The sequence below is a fragment of the Perca fluviatilis genome, chromosome 3 (assembly GCF_010015445.1).
Source record: "Perca fluviatilis chromosome 3, GENO_Pfluv_1.0, whole genome shotgun sequence".
NCBI classification, from domain to species: domain Eukaryota; kingdom Metazoa; phylum Chordata; class Actinopteri; order Perciformes; family Percidae; genus Perca; species Perca fluviatilis.
In genome coordinates this window covers 22,243,764-22,260,564 of record NC_053114.1, presented here as the reverse complement: position 1 = coordinate 22,260,564, position 16,801 = coordinate 22,243,764, and the positions used below count along the sequence as shown (strand labels likewise).

The 16,801-nt window shown below is 40.5% G+C and overlaps 1 protein-coding gene across 2 annotated transcripts; it reads left to right on the top strand.

Annotated features, from left to right (window-relative positions):
* Positions 1-930: 930 nt before the first annotated feature.
* On the top strand, positions 931-8,225 carry slc5a7a (solute carrier family 5 member 7a). 2 transcript variants are annotated; one of them, XM_039796245.1, is made up of 9 exons: positions 931-1,664; positions 2,538-2,766; positions 3,172-3,285; positions 3,683-3,838; positions 3,958-4,106; positions 4,363-4,506; positions 4,932-5,085; positions 5,615-5,832; positions 5,964-8,225. In XM_039796245.1, the coding sequence occupies exons 2-9, from the start codon at positions 2,583-2,585 to the stop codon at positions 6,633-6,635; spliced, it is 1,791 nt and encodes a 596-aa protein (XP_039652179.1). In that variant the 5' UTR covers positions 931-1,664; positions 2,538-2,582; the 3' UTR covers positions 6,636-8,225. The 2 variants fall into 2 exon arrangements, with proteins under 2 accessions (XP_039652179.1, XP_039652178.1); XM_039796244.1 differs by having other exon boundaries at positions 932-1,664; positions 2,541-2,766.
* The last annotated feature ends 8,576 nt before the right edge of the window (positions 8,226-16,801 follow it).

Below are 16,801 nucleotides of genomic sequence, written 5' to 3'. Positions count from 1 at the left end.
CTCTCTCTCACTCTCTTTTTCTCTGTCTCTCAAACATCTTCAGCGCTGCCAGCAACAGCTGCTCATTAAACCTTGAGTCCTTGAGCACTGAAGAATTTATTTGGTTGAACATAAACATTCATTTATGTTAATTAAGTTATGAGGATTTATGTCATTATTCTTTGCAGCACACCAGTTTATTTGTGTAAGTTGTTTGAATCTATATGTTGACATAATGACACAATTAAGGAAGATGTGTATGTAGTTCGGTACTGTAGTACCATCAATCCACAAAGACGGAGAGGCTCAGCTTCAGTTTGGCTTGAAGAAAGTGTCAAGGTCATGTGGCAGCCATCTGTCAAACATGCAGTTAGAAACCTTTCCAGCTCTCTCTCCCGGAAGTTTCCCCATCAGAACCACACAGAATCACTTGTCTGATGTCAAACTAAATCCAATAAAGTCATGTTCCAGTTATGGAACTTTTAAAATAGTTTTAATTAGTAAATGTGTGTTTGGTAGAACATACTGTTGAGCCTTTCAAGCAATCAAACACCCGAGCCTCAGCCCAAATAACTTCTCCTGTGTGTGTGTGTGTGTGTGTGTGTGTGTGTGTGTGTGTGTGTGTGTGTGTGTGTGTGTGTGCGTGCGTGCGCGCGCGCGCGCCTGCCAGAGTTTTTTTTTTTTTTTGTAAGTCAGACTGTATCATTAAATCTCTCCTGCTGCTCTTCAGGATCCATCCTAATTGGATGTCTGCCAGTTTTGACAAGAGTAGCCCAGATTAAAAGACTTCAGGAGGAGATGGCCATTAAGTAGACACAGGTCATTGATATATGTGTATGTGTATATATATATATATATATATATATATATATATATATATACCCTGAAGGGGATGTGGCAGGCCCAGTTACACTTAAATGATTTCTAATTGCTCAAAGGTGGGGCGCATTTTTGTCCCAGATTTCTTCCATGGTAGGCCCAAAACAGGAGGAAGATTGGACCATGTCTGCTTGAGAATTGAAAAATAGCAAGTCTGAGGTGAGATCGTTTTGCGTGAAGAGTATTACATTTTAGTAGTTGTTTTTTTAAACAGCAACATTTCTCATTCTCCTCAGTCACGCAAACAAATGTTTCCTGTGGGGCAGTTAATTGCGGTTGTAAGGTAACATGCCGGCTGAGGAGAGAGTGACAGCGGGTAAAAGGCCACATGAAGTATAGCTGCGCAATTAGGCGGCTGTTACGCAAAGAGTTTGAAGGAGCACGAGCCACATGAAGCATAAAACGCATCCACAAATTATTGATTATTCAATGTGTAAAATGGCAACGTTGATATTACTATTCATGGCATGCCATTCAGTGGTTAAAAAAAAAAGCAATCCCCGTTATTGAGTAAAGGAATCTCTGCAGCCCTCCCAGTCAGATCAGCCAGTACACTGTGACGTGTTTCCATGCAAGGTGCTCATTAAGAGGGACGTTTGGTTTCTCTGACGTGTGTATCAGTCCTCTGACGGCACCGGCCCCTTTTTAAGCCTCGGTAAATCACCCGGAAGACCTCCACCAACGTTTCACTTAGCTATTCCTCGCGATGCAAAGGGGTGGAAGAGGCTCTTAATAAACCTTCAAACTGTTCTGCTCTCTGTTTTCTGCCTAAGGTGCTCCAGCACATGACTCTAGAAATACTTGAGGTAAGTTTTGCATGTGTTTTTTAAGCTTTTGTAAATTGTTTAGGTCTGTATATCAAATTGCATTTTAGAGGATGATTTCTTCTTAATTTGAGCATGATCAAAGTGGAGATCATTATGTGAGAGTTCATTCTCTACAATATAATTTGGATAAGGCTGTCTCGAACTTGGTGTGGTTTAATTTTTTTGTCATGAATTCTGTGCGTAATTTGAATTTTACGCGCATCTGTCCGCGCATAGACGGAGAGAATGAGAGCTAGAAAAGAAAAAAGTCACGAAATAGAAGACCAACTGTGATTTTTTTTTTAAACAATTCTCACGTTTTAGTGCTTAACTTCATTCATTTTCATTTATGTTGGGAATAATCAGTGTATAATTTGTGTGATTGAATTAGTGAATGTAGCTGGCACTTTATGTATTTGGCTGAAGAAATAGAAAATGACAAAATCGAGCGTCAAAGTTTCTTTACAATATATATATAAACAATGTGTTTATTAACATTTTTCACAATTAAACACGTGTGCCCATTATACAGTTCCAAACTTACAGAAGTTGACCACTCAAGTCTTCTTTACAATATTTTCACTTTACTTATTATGTATGCTAATGTAGATTGACGATCGCCACAAATGACCTGTCCTGAGTTAAAAGCCACATTTCATTCACATTTGCGCATGGAATGTTACATCGACAAAAGAACCTCTAATCCAACTAAAACCTGCTAAAAATCTAACCTTTCTATGGATTTCAAACGAACCTAAAAGATAAAAATGTTGCAGAAAATGAAATGCCCAATGATTGTTTTTATGATCCATAGTTCATTAATTAATACTGTATTTCCCTTAATATCTGATCCTCTTCTCTCCGTGCGCCAAGCAGGTCTCCATGCCCTCCCGTTCCTAGCGGGAGACCGGTGCGACTATGACCTTCCATGTAGAGGGGCTTGTGGCTATCGTGATCTTCTATCTACTGATCCTGTTCGTGGGCATCTGGGCGGCATGGAAGAACAAACACTCCGGGGAGGCGGAGGGCACCGACCGCAGCGAAACCATCATGGTCGGAGGGAGAGACATTGGATTATTTGTCGGTGGATTTACCATGACAGGTGAAGTTTGTATTTATTACACAATAACACTGGGATATTAGTAGCTTTGCCAGTTTTACAAGGCTTCAAAATTAACACTTGGGTCTGTTTTAACAAGTTTAATCATTAATTCTTCAACGTGTGAAGAATCAGCGGAAGGTGTAAAAGTGAGAAGAAAATAGTTTTTTTTTTTAGAAATAAGTGGCAACATTTTGCAAGACATTCTAGATTTTCTATTAACACAAATGCCAAATAAAGATGTGATGAAGAGATGTGATTTTGTTTCTCTAGTGGTGACGTTGTGTGTGTGTGTGTGTGTGTGTGTGTGTGTGTGTGTGTGTGTGTGTGTGTGTGTGTGTGTGTGTGTGTGTGTGTGTGTGTGTGTGTGTGTGTGTGTGTGTGTGTGTGTGTGTGTGTGATTTTCAGCGACCTGGGTTGGAGGAGGATATATCAATGGCACAGCTGAGTATGTGTATCTGCCTGATTATGGGTTGGCTTGGGCTCAAGCTCCCTTTGGATATGCCCTCAGTCTTGTTGTGGGTGAGTGCTTTAAAACAACCCCTAATAATCAATACTGACCAGTGCACCCCAAAAAAAAAAAACCAAAACAAAACAAAACAACAACTATTATAAATTTACACAGATAAAGATATTCGCCCCATCACTTGAGGCATAAAAGGCACAAATTGTTGCAGAAAAAATCACCAGAATTCAGGCAATGAAGTGTTTGATATGCTCAAAATTTCAATTTTGCTCAGAAGTGGAGGTCTCCCCCCAATGTTGAACTCAAAGGGATGCCCTTGATGAATATATATGAATGTACACTTTAGGATATATAAATAAGTTAAGTCTAGATTTAGGATAGATGGTGGATGGTGGATGGTGGATGGTGGGTGCCTCAATTCCCAGCCTGTAATGTGTCCACTCTTTCTCCCAGGTGGTCTTTTTTTCGCTAAGCCCATGCGCTCTCGAGGTTACGTCACCATGTTGGACCCATTCCAGCAGAAGTATGGGAAACGCATGGGTGGCCTCCTCTTCATACCTGCACTCATGGGTGAGATCTTCTGGTCCGCTGCCATCTTATCAGCACTTGGTAAGTTTATGTTCCTATCTACAATAAAATAATAGATTCTTGTGGGCAACACGATCAAAGTGAGTTTTTGTCTATATGATGTTGCAGTGGCCGTAATATCTTTTTGCTCATGACCTTAGGTGCTACCCTGAGTGTGATCGTGGACATGGACATTAATGTCTCCGTGGTTATCTCAGCACTCATTGCAATCTTTTACACTCTGGTTGGAGGACTTTACTCTGTGGCCTACACTGATGTTGTCCAGCTCTTCTGTATCTTTATTGGCCTGGTAGGTTCATGTTGAGCAGAAGTTAAAAGATGATTACAACTAGTGTAATTAGATACCCTCCTTGAGTAGATTTACTGTATTTGTCCCACCGAATTTCGTCGCACCTTGACTTAAAAATGCCAAATCATTACACACAAAAATAGTTTGCCGATTGCTGCAAAGATAACTAAGGTGGGGTAAATAAAGAGCTAAAGTTTTAATAACCATTAAACCTATACGTGTTTCTTGTACTGTTTTTGTTTCCGGACGTCTACAGTGGATCAGTGTCCCTTTTGCTTTGACCAACCCTGCGGTGTCAGACATTACCGTTACTGCAGTGCAGCAGGTGTACCAGTCGCCCTGGAGAGGCAGCATCCAGAAGGGTGACGCCTGGGTCTGGATCGACAACTTCTGCCTCCTGGTACAGCCACCTCAAGTTATTCATCCCTCAACTTCATCAGAATTTAGTCTAGGTCTGAAGCTCTAACACTGATTGTATTAATGAACCGAATACCATCACGCTGAGACTATTTGTTGATTGTCAGAAAATTCTTCTGTGAGTGTCATCTATGAAGCGCAAATACGACGGCTCGCTATCAAATCATTTAGTTGAACCTCATGGCGAGGAGTTTCATGCACTCTAACATTACTGTGTTACATTTTTTTCTCATGTTAACTGTGTTTTTTGGGAGTTTTTTCTTATCCAAACTGAGGGTCTAATGCTGTACAGATTGTAAAGTCCTTTGAGGCAAATTTGTGATTTTGTGCTGTCTTAATAAAACTGACATAACTATGTTGGGGTTGAGTTCTGCGAATGTAATTCACTGGTCTCTAAATCTACTGCAGATGCTTGGAGGAATACCATGGCAGGTGTATTTCCAGAGAGTCCTGTCGGCCTCCTCGGCCACCTACGCCCAGGTCCTCTCCTTCCTGGCCGCTTTCGGGTGCCTCGTCATGGCCGTGCCCTCCGTTCTCATTGGGGCCATCGGGGCCTCCACAGGTTCGAGAGCTAATACATGAGCTTGCATATGCACAGTCTGAGTGTATTTTTGTTTGGAGGGGTCGGGGGGGTCCATGTTGCCCTTAGATCTGAGAGAGCCTGGTAAATAGCAGCTGGTTTACCTCATCCATAATGAAGCAGCAATCCATTTAATAACCACGCTGGCTGTGTAAATATTACATTAGAGGGAGACAGGGGACCAAATTAGAGGTTTGATCTCCAGATTTTTAGGCGTCAGATTCATCGGTGAACATCTGAATACACAACTTTGTTTTGGGCTTGTATTAACATGAAAGTGATAAACATGAGCTATCATTACAAACTTAAAATGATGAGATTGTTTTCTCTGCATAAAGTCATATTATATTCGTTAGGCTTCAAGTTCAACCTTGCTTATTCCCATTATCCGTAAAATGTTGTTTATTTGGGTTTAATGACCCTAAAATTGTAAAAAAAAACAAAGAAAACTAAATAAAAAAGAAATATTGCATTGCTCTCATATTTCATTTTATATCTTTCCCTTGCTCAGACTGGAACCAGACAACCTATGGTGCCATTCCTCCGAAAGAGAAGGACCAAGCGGACATGATTCTACCCATCGTGCTCCAACACCTCTGCCCCCCATTTGTCTCTTTCTTCGGCCTGGGTGCAGTGTCTGCAGCTGTCATGTCATCGGCAGACTCCTCCATCCTTTCAGCGAGTTCCATGTTTGCGAGGAACATCTACCAGCTCGCCTTTAGACAGTCGGTGAGTACGTGATGTGTGTGCCCTGAAGTCATCTGACAAAATGTTATACAAAATCCATTTTTTTGGCTTGTTTTGAGCTGTTCTGCACATGCATGTTACAATCCTTTTTCCACTCCTTTCTGTCTCCTCAGGCATCTGACCGTGAGATTGTGTGGGTGATGCGTATTACTATCTTTGTATTCGGCGGCCTTGCCACATTGATGGCGCTGTTGACCGGGACAGTTTACGGCCTCTGGTACCTGAGCTCAGACCTGGTTTACGTCATCATCTTCCCCCAGCTGCTCAGTGTGCTCTTTGTCAAAGGCACCAACACGTACGGCTCTGTGGCTGCCTACCTGTGCGGCATGGTGCTGCGTATAGGTGGAGGTGAACCCTACCTGCGTCTGCCTCCTTTCATTTACTACCCTGGCTGGACCACGGAGGAGAGGATACACCACATTACTGGAGAAATGGAGGAAGTCGTCATCCAGAAGTTCCCCTTCAAGACCGTCTCTATGCTGGCCTCTTTCCTGGGTAACGTTGCTTTCTCCTACCTGGCAAAGTACCTGTTTGAGAGCGGCAAGATTTCACACAAGTACGACTTTCTGGATGCAGTGGTGTCCATGGACAGTGGAGAGATTATGGATAAGACGACGCTTGTGACTCGCAGCAACGACATCGGGTTGTCGGAGATGGCGCCCGTCAAACCGCGGCTGAGCGTGACCTTGGCGGCCGCCTTCACGCGCCGGGACACACTGCCGGCGGAAACAGTGGAGGAGGAGGAGGACTCCAGCCCTGATTCCTCCCACCACGATGAAAAATGAAGAAAAACCAAAATAGACAGAACACATTGAGTGAACTGACAGAGAACTGGTTACTATGTCAGATTCTCCAAAAAGAAGTAAGAGACAACAGGCAAACATCCTCCCTTTGGGACTACAAAAGTACCACATCCAGCATGTAGTGATTGGATAACAACCACATGTCAGGATATATAGCGTAGACGCTTGCTGATTGTCCGGACATGAAGTTGTTTTTTCTGTGAAGTACATCAAACATTCACTCATATAGTACTTATGCCGTAGATAGAAGGGTGTATGTATAGTCATCCTTTTTTTGAACTGGTTTGGAGATCTACTTACAGTAAAGAAACGTGTATTCAGATAATTTGATTAATTTGATTTTGATCCGTAATGAAAAAGCTGATCAAACTGCAAATGAGCGGAGATAAAAAAAAAAAGATGCTGCATACAGTTTCTACTGTGTGGTGAAATATTTGATCATAAATATGACAAGTAATCAAACACATGGCAGGTACTTACTAAGAAACGACTGACAGCACAACCATATTTTGGAAGGAGGGTTTACTGTATGTACCAATTGGATAAAAGCAATAACACATACACACAGTTTAGCACCTGTGCCGCAACTATTATAAATCTGATTGTGTGTGTGTGTGTGTGTGTGTGAGAGAGAGAGAGAGAGAGAGAGAGAGAGAGTTAAAGTAAATTAGATCATCAAAAGGGAATGATGGAAAACAGGATATTTTATAGCTTTAATATGTCATATCAAGCCAATACAGTTATGTTATGTGTAATTAACATTTGTAGTACGGAAATAATTAGGTTTTGATTTATGAATGAATTAATACATTAAATAGACTGTAATGTTAAAAAGTGAAATACGTCCGACATATTAACCAAAGCCCAAAACTAATTGAGTTTGATACAGTTTTGTCAGGCTTTTCATGATTACAGATAAACACATCATGACTGTGAATCAAGAGAGAAACAATCCATGTATCATGCTGAGTAGAAAATATACAAGCAGTAGTGACGGTAGTTGACTTGAAACATTAGCTAATATTCTCTTAATTAATGTCAGGTGTAGAAACAGTTTTAATCATAAGAATCAGTGTACATTAGTGTTTAAAAATTATCTTGTATTCAACTGCCTTAATGAAGCTCTGCAGCGAACAAAGACTTGAATATGAATGTAACCTCTACAAAAAGATCAAATTATCTCAAATAGTGTACTTCTACTGCGGTTTGTGTCTGTTTTTGTTTGTGATTTTGCAAAGTCAAACAGTGACTGGTGAAAACAGCGTGGCGGCAGGTCCTGCTTCACAAATTTGTTGTAAACAGCAGTGTACAGATTATTTTCTCTGTGATGTGTATGTTTGTATAGATATGGAGAGAAAAATATCCACATAGATAACAAATCATGCTGTTTATTCATATAAGATAGAAAGGATGCTGTCTAAATGTTTATTTATTTTTGATGTCATAAAAGATGAAACAATAAAAAAAAGAACAAATTATTTCAGGAAAATATATAAATTCTACTTTTGGAACAAGATAAAATGGTATTTTACTTTTCACTGACTCTTGTTAAAAATGCACTGTGAATATTTCATATGTGCACATTTTATTTAGCTGTCTTTTTATTTTATTGGTCATGATGCTGCAACATGAAAAGCATCGTGGACATTCTGTGGCATTTCAATTCTTAAAACAAAGCTATATTCTCTTAGGTTCAACCAAAAAGTGATTCTTTACTGTCGGTTTGTTGTATGTTTATAACTTTAGAGGCCTGAAGAGGTCATTTACACACAAAAAAGACCAAAGGCCCTTTTGTGTTGCAGAAATATGTTTTTTCTGCTTAGGACCCATTTGAAGGATTTCTGTTTTATAGGAATATTTTCTTTTCTGTGTGTAAGTTTAAGCTCAATATGAGGTATCTCAGACTTCAGACCTTCAGCTGTCTGTTAACTGTAAAATATATTTTCTTTCTTTAGAAAAAGGCTCACATTAACTTTGCAGTCTGTGCAAGCTCTTTCTTGTCTGTCAGGCCCTTCAGCTAGCTGGATGGTAAACGTAGAAAGAGAACATGTCCGAAAACGTGACTGAAATTACAATCGCTTGGCTTGCGTCTTTGTCCCCCCTCCACGGCCACAATGAAAGACGGCATCTTAAAATAGCTCTGGCTCTCCGGTTATTTACATTACCTTAAGTGCTGTACTCTCTGTCGTCTGGGACTCGGGGAGGAGCCACCCAGGGGTGGGTGGGGCTGCTGGAGGTCAGGCAGGGAAGATGGACTTTGGGTGGGGGTTAGAGGGGGTGTAGCTTACTGGCACCCGTTGCCATAAAATCCACCAACCCTGATGCGCAGGAATGACGCAAGTGCCCCACCCATCCACCGCATCCTCCTCCCTCCATCGCTGGCGTCCTTTCGGACGTCCTTGAGAACTAAGACCAATCCCATAAAAAGAACCGAGGATGGGGGAAGAGAGAGAGAGTGTCCCATCTCCATTCATAGAAAGTACCTCAGAGAGCACTCATGATAATTAACAATTATGAAGGAAAACTGTCGCTTGTCCAAAAGTCAATCCATTTATTTAAGGCTTCGGGGGGTGAGGAGGAGAATGTTGGGGGATGGTTTTTTGCTTTCTTCTAGAGAGCATTTGGATGTAAACCAAAACAGATTCATTCATTCATAACGACTGGACATATTTAGAACGTCCTATGATGCCGTTCCAGGAGTCATTGATATTTGGCCAGTGCAGATTTTAGTGGTGCATTTGTAATAATCTCTACACATTTTGTAGACGTTTGTTTTGATAGAGGATCCTCTTCTCTTCTTTTATGTTTACACATAAGTGCTCCGAATGACGTTGTTTTGCTTTTCCATTTATTAAGAAACCCATGAGGATTAGATCGACTGGTCACACAAACTGGAAACTTCCCTTCCAAACCTCTCGTACAGCTGCATTTTTACCTTCCTTCTTGGTCTGGATGAAGATTCTTTAAGTGTCTTATTAGGTCCCAAAAGGAGAACAAGCACCCTTTAACCTATGGCCAATGGACGGACATGTTTAAAAATGGCTAATTGAACCATTTTTCCTTCACTACATTTTATCTGCTACAGCTGTCTGGCTTATTTTCCCCGACCAACCTTTAGAGATAAAAGAGAGTTCTGGGAATCAAGGTCCCACTAGAGCACTTTCCCTCAATGTGGACACGAGGAGATGAGATTACAGAGAGCAGACGGTACATTCAGATAGACATCTAAATTGCTGGAGTCAGGCATAACTTCAGAGACCAGAGTCCATGGATCACACTGCTCGCTGGAAATGTCGATTGTGATATGGAATGTTTTTTTTTTTTACTTTTAAAAGCTTGGAGTAGCCTGAGCTATGATATTGTTTGGTAAATGATATCTCATTTCAACTAACATAATTGGCTACCAGGGGCGTAGCACGAAATTCTGAGCCCTGTAGAAAGGCATTTTCTATGGGCCCCTCCCCGCATCCACAGCTATTCATTCTAGCATCTTTTTGGGCCCTCCTCACATGAGGGCCCTGGGTACTCAGTCCCCTTTTCCCCCCCAGTCCGGCGCCCCTGTTGGCTACCACCTTACATAAATTAGGGACTCTGAACTCTGCATCAACAAATGTACAGTATAATAAAATCCACTGCAACAACAGCACAATGCAACGCTTCAAGCAATAACAGAAAGTCAGAGAATTTCTGTCTTAAAAAACATCAACATTTAGATTGAATTAAGGACTAAACAGTACAACAAGACACATTTTCAACAATATCATGGTAGAGCAAGCAGGTAAATGGAAACTCATGTTGTATGTTCAGTTTAAAGGGGCACTACACCAACTTTAGATTTGAAGAACGGTTAACTTATAAGGACAGTTGTATATTGTGTGTATGTCTGCAATATAACCTGGGGGTGTGGAGTTTGAAAGATGGGCATTTACCTGCCAGGGACTGTCTAATGAAAGATTATTGAGATGCATTAAGAGAATTTAGGATCCCACTTTTAAAGTTTTGACTCGTACAAGCAAATAAAAATCAAGATAGATCTCTCAACCTCTGCCGCTTCGATTTTTCCTGCTCTTAAAACTTGTACTTGAATGGGGTACTGTCTTCAACCTCAGAGAGCTTTGATCTGACTGAAGCTCCAAACAGCCCCTGCACCCAAACACCATCCTGTCAGAACTGTTCCAGTGTTAAAAACAATGAAACGATGGGTGGAAAGCAGCGTTAATATTTCTTATTGTTTGCCAAGAACACTTAAAGGTCCCCTTTAGACATGTTATAAGATATATGAAAATGATCTGCTTTAAATAATATTTTTTAACTACTGGACACAAGATGTCTCCTACTTCACTGTCCATTCATCCTAGTCCATGAGGCTTTACGTTTCCACATCACACTTGCATACAGGACCATGGTTGGCCTTCACGTAACTAAATCATGCTCGTATGTACATGTTGTCTCAAACTCTGATTTAAGAGGGGCACAGACAAACTCGGCCAGCAGATCCAAACAGCCTTCATTTTGCACAGTGAAGGTCAAACATCCAAGTGAAGTAACAATATACAAAAAACATTTTCGAGTGGACGGGGGCTTTAATATTTGTTGTTGTAAGTAGCGAAAAAGTAAAGGAAGGAACCTGATGTAGAGCTGAAGACATGGTTTCTGGATCAGAGTGTCTCTTCTCCAGATGGCATGACACAAGGCAGCTCATATTTCATCTGTGGTTGAGGCACCATCATGTTGGCGGACCACTATTTATGTCCCTCTTAAGTAATGCCCCCTGTAATCTAATTGTAAGGCAGCTAATTGAAACACTGGAAGAGGACGGGGGAGGGAGAAGTGCAGAATAAAAAGAAGTGATGTAGGTACAAGAAGGAGATATAAGAAAGTATGCGTGTGGTATATCAGCGTAAATGTTGATAAAAATGAGTTTTTACTTAAATGGCACAAACATATAGCTTTTTCATACATGAGTACAGACACATGCACAAACATAATGCCATGTGTAATTGTTTCCCACATATCGCTCCATCTCCTCCATTAGTCTTTCCAAGCAGCTGAGGAGCATCTTTAGCAAAATGAATGTAGCGGCTGCTCTAATCGAATCAGCCACGAGAACCTAATTATAGAACCGGCTTTGTTTCACTCGGGCCGGCTGCAGGTAGAACCGTCTGGCGCTCAGCACAAGAAAATTCCTAATAAGTCAGAACCATGAATCAGCTTCACTCATATGGAATTAGAGCTGGGATTCAAACTGTTACTCAGATCCTTTACGAAGCTCCGTGGTGGAGAGCCGTCAGCTCCAATGGATCAATAAGAATCTAATTGTTTTTAATTGTCCAATGGACCTGAATGTATGGAGAGTCAGTGGGGCAGAGATTGAGCAACAAAAAAGACCTCTTGCATGTAAAATTCAAGTACAAAGCAACAGTCATGAGTTTCTTTATTTGTGTTTTGGTAGAATGTATTAAAAAAAGATGATGCAAAGTTTCTGTTACAGTATTTACCAATTGATTTGGCTCAGTTTTCAAAAAAGAGTTTCAATCTGCAAACTTTTTAGTGCAAAAAAAACCCAAATGCGTCCCTTGAAGTTTGCAAGATTTTCTCCCTATTAATACCCTGGTGAGCATTGCAACATAATGGCTAAAGACTCTACCACATTTCTGATATATGAGTGAAAAAAAAGAAGAAATTAAAATGATTTCCTTTTAAACCCTATCAAAATGTTGCAGTTTTTGAGTGTCTGTTGCTATGAATGTGTAGTGAGTAAAAGATGTTATGTGCTTTATTGCAAAAAACATCTTGAATCTTGTTTTATTGTTTGTTTTGTACATGTTGTTGAAGTGATTGGAACGTAAATGCTTGATGTCTTGAACACAAAATTTATGGTTGATACAGAACAGGGAAGGTGACTTGATGCAGTCCAAATCATACTTTCGCTGTATCAAAGTAGGATTTACTGTGGTGTAAAGTTAGACTCTAAATTGATTTATTTATAATTTACAGTAATTCAGCATAATTCAATAAATAAAATGGAAGTCAGTACTACTGTGCATAATTTTACATACCGACTACTGCTTGCATTTTGCAAATGACTGTTGCAAACTCAGTTTTGATGTGAATTAGTGACTGTAAAAAAATGTATTTGATAGTGACCATCTTATGATTAAAATTCAGTGATGAACATATACAATGTATTTTTTTCCAGTTGTTTTCATTTTGTGAGCTATGTGAGATTTTAAGGCCAAATTTAGGAGTATAGCACGTTTTGCCACAGCAACTGTAAAAAGTACTAATGCATCAGTATCTCTATATCTTTATATTCTGACTTGTGTTTCTTTATTCATATGAGGGCTGCCCTGCTGTACAACATGTCCCCCTCGGTCCATCTCTTTTCTAAAGACAGCAAGGAAGGGGCACGTTTCATGGACGGTCATTTTTCTTATCCCATTGAAAATCAGTGGGGAGAATAATGTAGCAGCCACACACACATACACATACATATACATACAAAAGCACACATTAGCCCCAGGGGACCTGTTCACTCTCCGAATGAAGAGGGAGGGAGGGTGGATGGGTCCCATGTGAACTATTCACATGTGCGCACAAGGGCCCTTGTGGTGGTGGTGATGGGGGGTGGGTGACACAGAAGGAAAGATGTGAAAATGCAGTTTGTATGTCATATAATTTCATTAATATAGCTTTAAGATTTTAGACGAGAGAAATTAAGATTTTTTTAAGGACACAAAACATTTGAGATTTTGTTAAATTTGACCTTATTAAATTCTAGATTTTGATTTTGTTTTTTGACAGCGTTACATTGATTTGAGTGCAAGAGGTGCAGCATAAAGGGACAGAAATGGTGAAGCACAAGAGAAGAAACAAAGGACAAAGACAGGAAGAAAATGTTAGGAGGGTCGTCGTATCTCTTAGCTCATCACGACGCACATCCAGCCTCCAGCCCCACCCTGTCCTGTGTGTGTGTGTGTGTGTGTGTGTGTGTGTGTGTGTGTGTGTGTGTGTGTGTGTGTGTTTGAGTGTCTTTAGTATCACAACCAGTGCCCTGGTTGAATCTGAGCCAGAGGATCCATTAGAGCTGATTGAGGAGCACAAGGGTGCAGACATAACCCTGAGAGAAGGTGACGAGAACGCACACACACACACGCACACGCCCACGCACTCGCATGCGCGCACACACACACACGTGCGCACACACACCCACAAACACACACACCAGTCCAGGCTAGTCACACAAAGCATGACTAGGGCTACAAGCAGCTACTGTATGTCACAGCCATATAAAAGACACACACATGAGCACAGAGATGCCCACAAAGTAGATCCACCATGTCAACGCATTTAAACATGCACAAAGACACACACAGTCATGACCCCACCCACACACACTCTTTTTCACAGCAGAGATTTTGAATTATCATGGTCAGGATAATTTTTTTTTTTTTTTTTTTTTTTTTTTTTTTTTTAGCAATGACAGTGTCACAGTTGCAGCATGCAGACTACAAGGACCCAAGAAGGGAAGCTAGTAGAATACAGTAAGAAAAGTCAGACTAGACGTTTATGAGATATGGTGACATCCAATTGTGGGGTCAAGAAGAAGTCAATGTGTGTTTTGGAGAAAGAGAGTAAGGACGAGTGTTTCCCTGTTGACAGAGAAATAGAGAGGATTTCTGCCTCTCGTCTGTGTCGTTGTGTTAGACAGGAGCAGGGAGAGGATCACTGGAGAGGAGCTGAGTGAGAGCCAGAGAGGGGAGGCACATGGATGAGGGACGGTTGCCGTAGAGAGCACAGAGACAGTTTTGAGGAGGTCACACTCCAGCACGCCGCAGAGTGACAGTGTCTGGCTGGGTGTCGCATCAGGAGCTGCTCAGGTCACAAGCAGGAGGTCTTAATACAGCACTGTCCACACACACACACACACAAACACACACACACACACACACACACACACACACACACACACACATCCATAACAACATGTACAGATACACATGGAGTGGAGACAAGTACTGGGGGGAAAAACAATGCAACAGCAGTTGCACCATCCTTGACTTGTATTTGGAGCACTGCTCAGTTTAGACACGTTTAAAGCTCCTCTGGCCTTGGCATAAAACGATTCAAGATGTTTATTCTCACAACAGCTATACAAGTACAAACGTGTTAAAAGCTTATGCATGGGAGGCTCCATTGAAGAATAACAATTAGTGGACTATGCAAGTGGCATATTAAATTATAATAAAATAAAGTAACAAATCTAAGAGGCAGTGAAAGAAAAACAGTAAATATAAAAACACATAAATTATAATAGAATAAAATATAATAACAAAATGTAAGATGCAATAAAAAATATATACATGATTCAAGTCCTATTTAGTGCTTGTTGTACACAGAAAGAATATTGCACAGGGGTTGAATTGTATTTAAACATACAAATTGATATGTTTTCCAATCCATCAACAGTCTCAGTATTACAAACATAGAATGTAAATATGGGATGCTGTGTAATATCCTGCCTCCTTTGTTTTTCAGTGAATATACTGTAAGATGAAAATAAGTATCTTCCATCTCACTTCTGACCACCAGGTAAAGCCAAAAGAATATGGGGTTGCACATTTGTATTTTAGTTTTTATGCAAAAAAGTAACTTCTAAACAGAAAATTGCAACTCCACCTATTGCCATTAAGAAAAGAGATATGTCCCCTCCAGGCTCTTCAGATGATTTCATTTAATTAACTGTTTGATGCCCAAAGAGCTAACGCTATTCAGTATTTCACTATCATGATAAATATTTCCCATTTATCATCTCATGACCACTTAGAATTATCTTGTGACCCTTTGGAGGGACCTGACTTCTAAATTAGGATCCACTGGACTAAACTACCTGTAGTCTACAGTATTTTGGTTTTATTTCATTGCTACAGATAGCCTATTCCACCACTGCAGAGGACACAAATATGTTTTTAGGTGAACAAAATGATTTCACTTCTCCAAAAAACTTGCCAAGCTACTTCGTCATCAGTATTAAACAGCACTTTAAACAACAACAAAAAGCCCCCACAAAAAGTGTGGTTTCAGTGGTAGCCTAAGAGTAACTTAGAGTAACTAATGTAATTGTGGATTAATGCATGGCATAAGAAAATCATATGTTGCTGCTGTTATTTATTATTATTCTACAATGTATGGTCAGTGGCTGGATAGAATACTTTTAAATGGTGTTTTAAATGTGCTCCAGAAGCGATGGGGCTATGTGATGATAGTCTTGTTGTGGCAAGCCCACGCTCATGTGCCTGAGCGTGAAGAAACAACAATATGCATGCGCAAAGCGGATGAATTAATGCGGATGGTACAAATTTAGTACAAAAGGTGGGGCTGATTGCTTGTTTTCCTAGTGTCGTCATTTGCTGTAGTTGGCAAACGTTAGTGTTTCCAGAGACCGTTTAGTAACCTATAAAGGAGCTTTGGTATTTGTTAGTAGGCTGTGAACCTAGATAGAAAACTAATACTTGGTGCCCACTTAGCCGCAGGGTGTTGTTATAAACCAAATCTGTGGTAAAATGAATCTGATTTAACCATAGACTGCATGGATTTAACTGGAGTATTTCTCCAGAAACAAAATGGCTAACGTTAACATTGCTTTGCTAGTTTATCAGAGAAGACAACTTTTGGCTCCCTGTGTTCCAGTGCTACCTGGTTAACAACAGCTGTCAGGGTCTCAATCTTCCCTGAGAGGATTAGGCCTACCAAATATGAAAGCAGCAGGACAACACTGTGAAATTGGGCAAATATAGCTACCCAAACTGACTGCACACACCAAACTTTTCCATCTAAAAAAACATGAAGTCTAACCCCCACATGTGTCACATCAACATAAAGCCTATGATGTCTTCTGTCAGGGTAAGCAACCCTCAGCCCAACATGATGTATGGGTAGCTAGACATATAAACCAAAACGCTACAGATAGATACCTGAAGGGGAACCCATATAATGAACTCACAAGCAGCCATATCTCTTAACCTTCATATTCTCTTGGAAATAGATGGAAAGCTTAAATTTACAACTTCCTTGATCCAATTATCTTCTGCCAGACTGTGAGGAAAATGGTAACCTTTAACGGCAATAACAGACACGAGGTCCAAACT

Bases quoted from the DNA above. Each gene is read 5' to 3' on its own strand.
- slc5a7a (XM_039796245.1), top strand. From the start codon at position 2,583: ATGACCTTCCATGTAGAGGGGCTTGTGGCTATCGTGATCTTCTATCTA. The intron at 4,507-4,931 runs GTACAGCCACCT...AATCTACTGCAG, and splicing joins TCGACAACTTCTGCCTCCTG to ATGCTTGGAGGAATACCATG. The intron at 5,086-5,614 runs GTTCGAGAGCTA...TCCCTTGCTCAG, and splicing joins GGCCATCGGGGCCTCCACAG to ACTGGAACCAGACAACCTAT.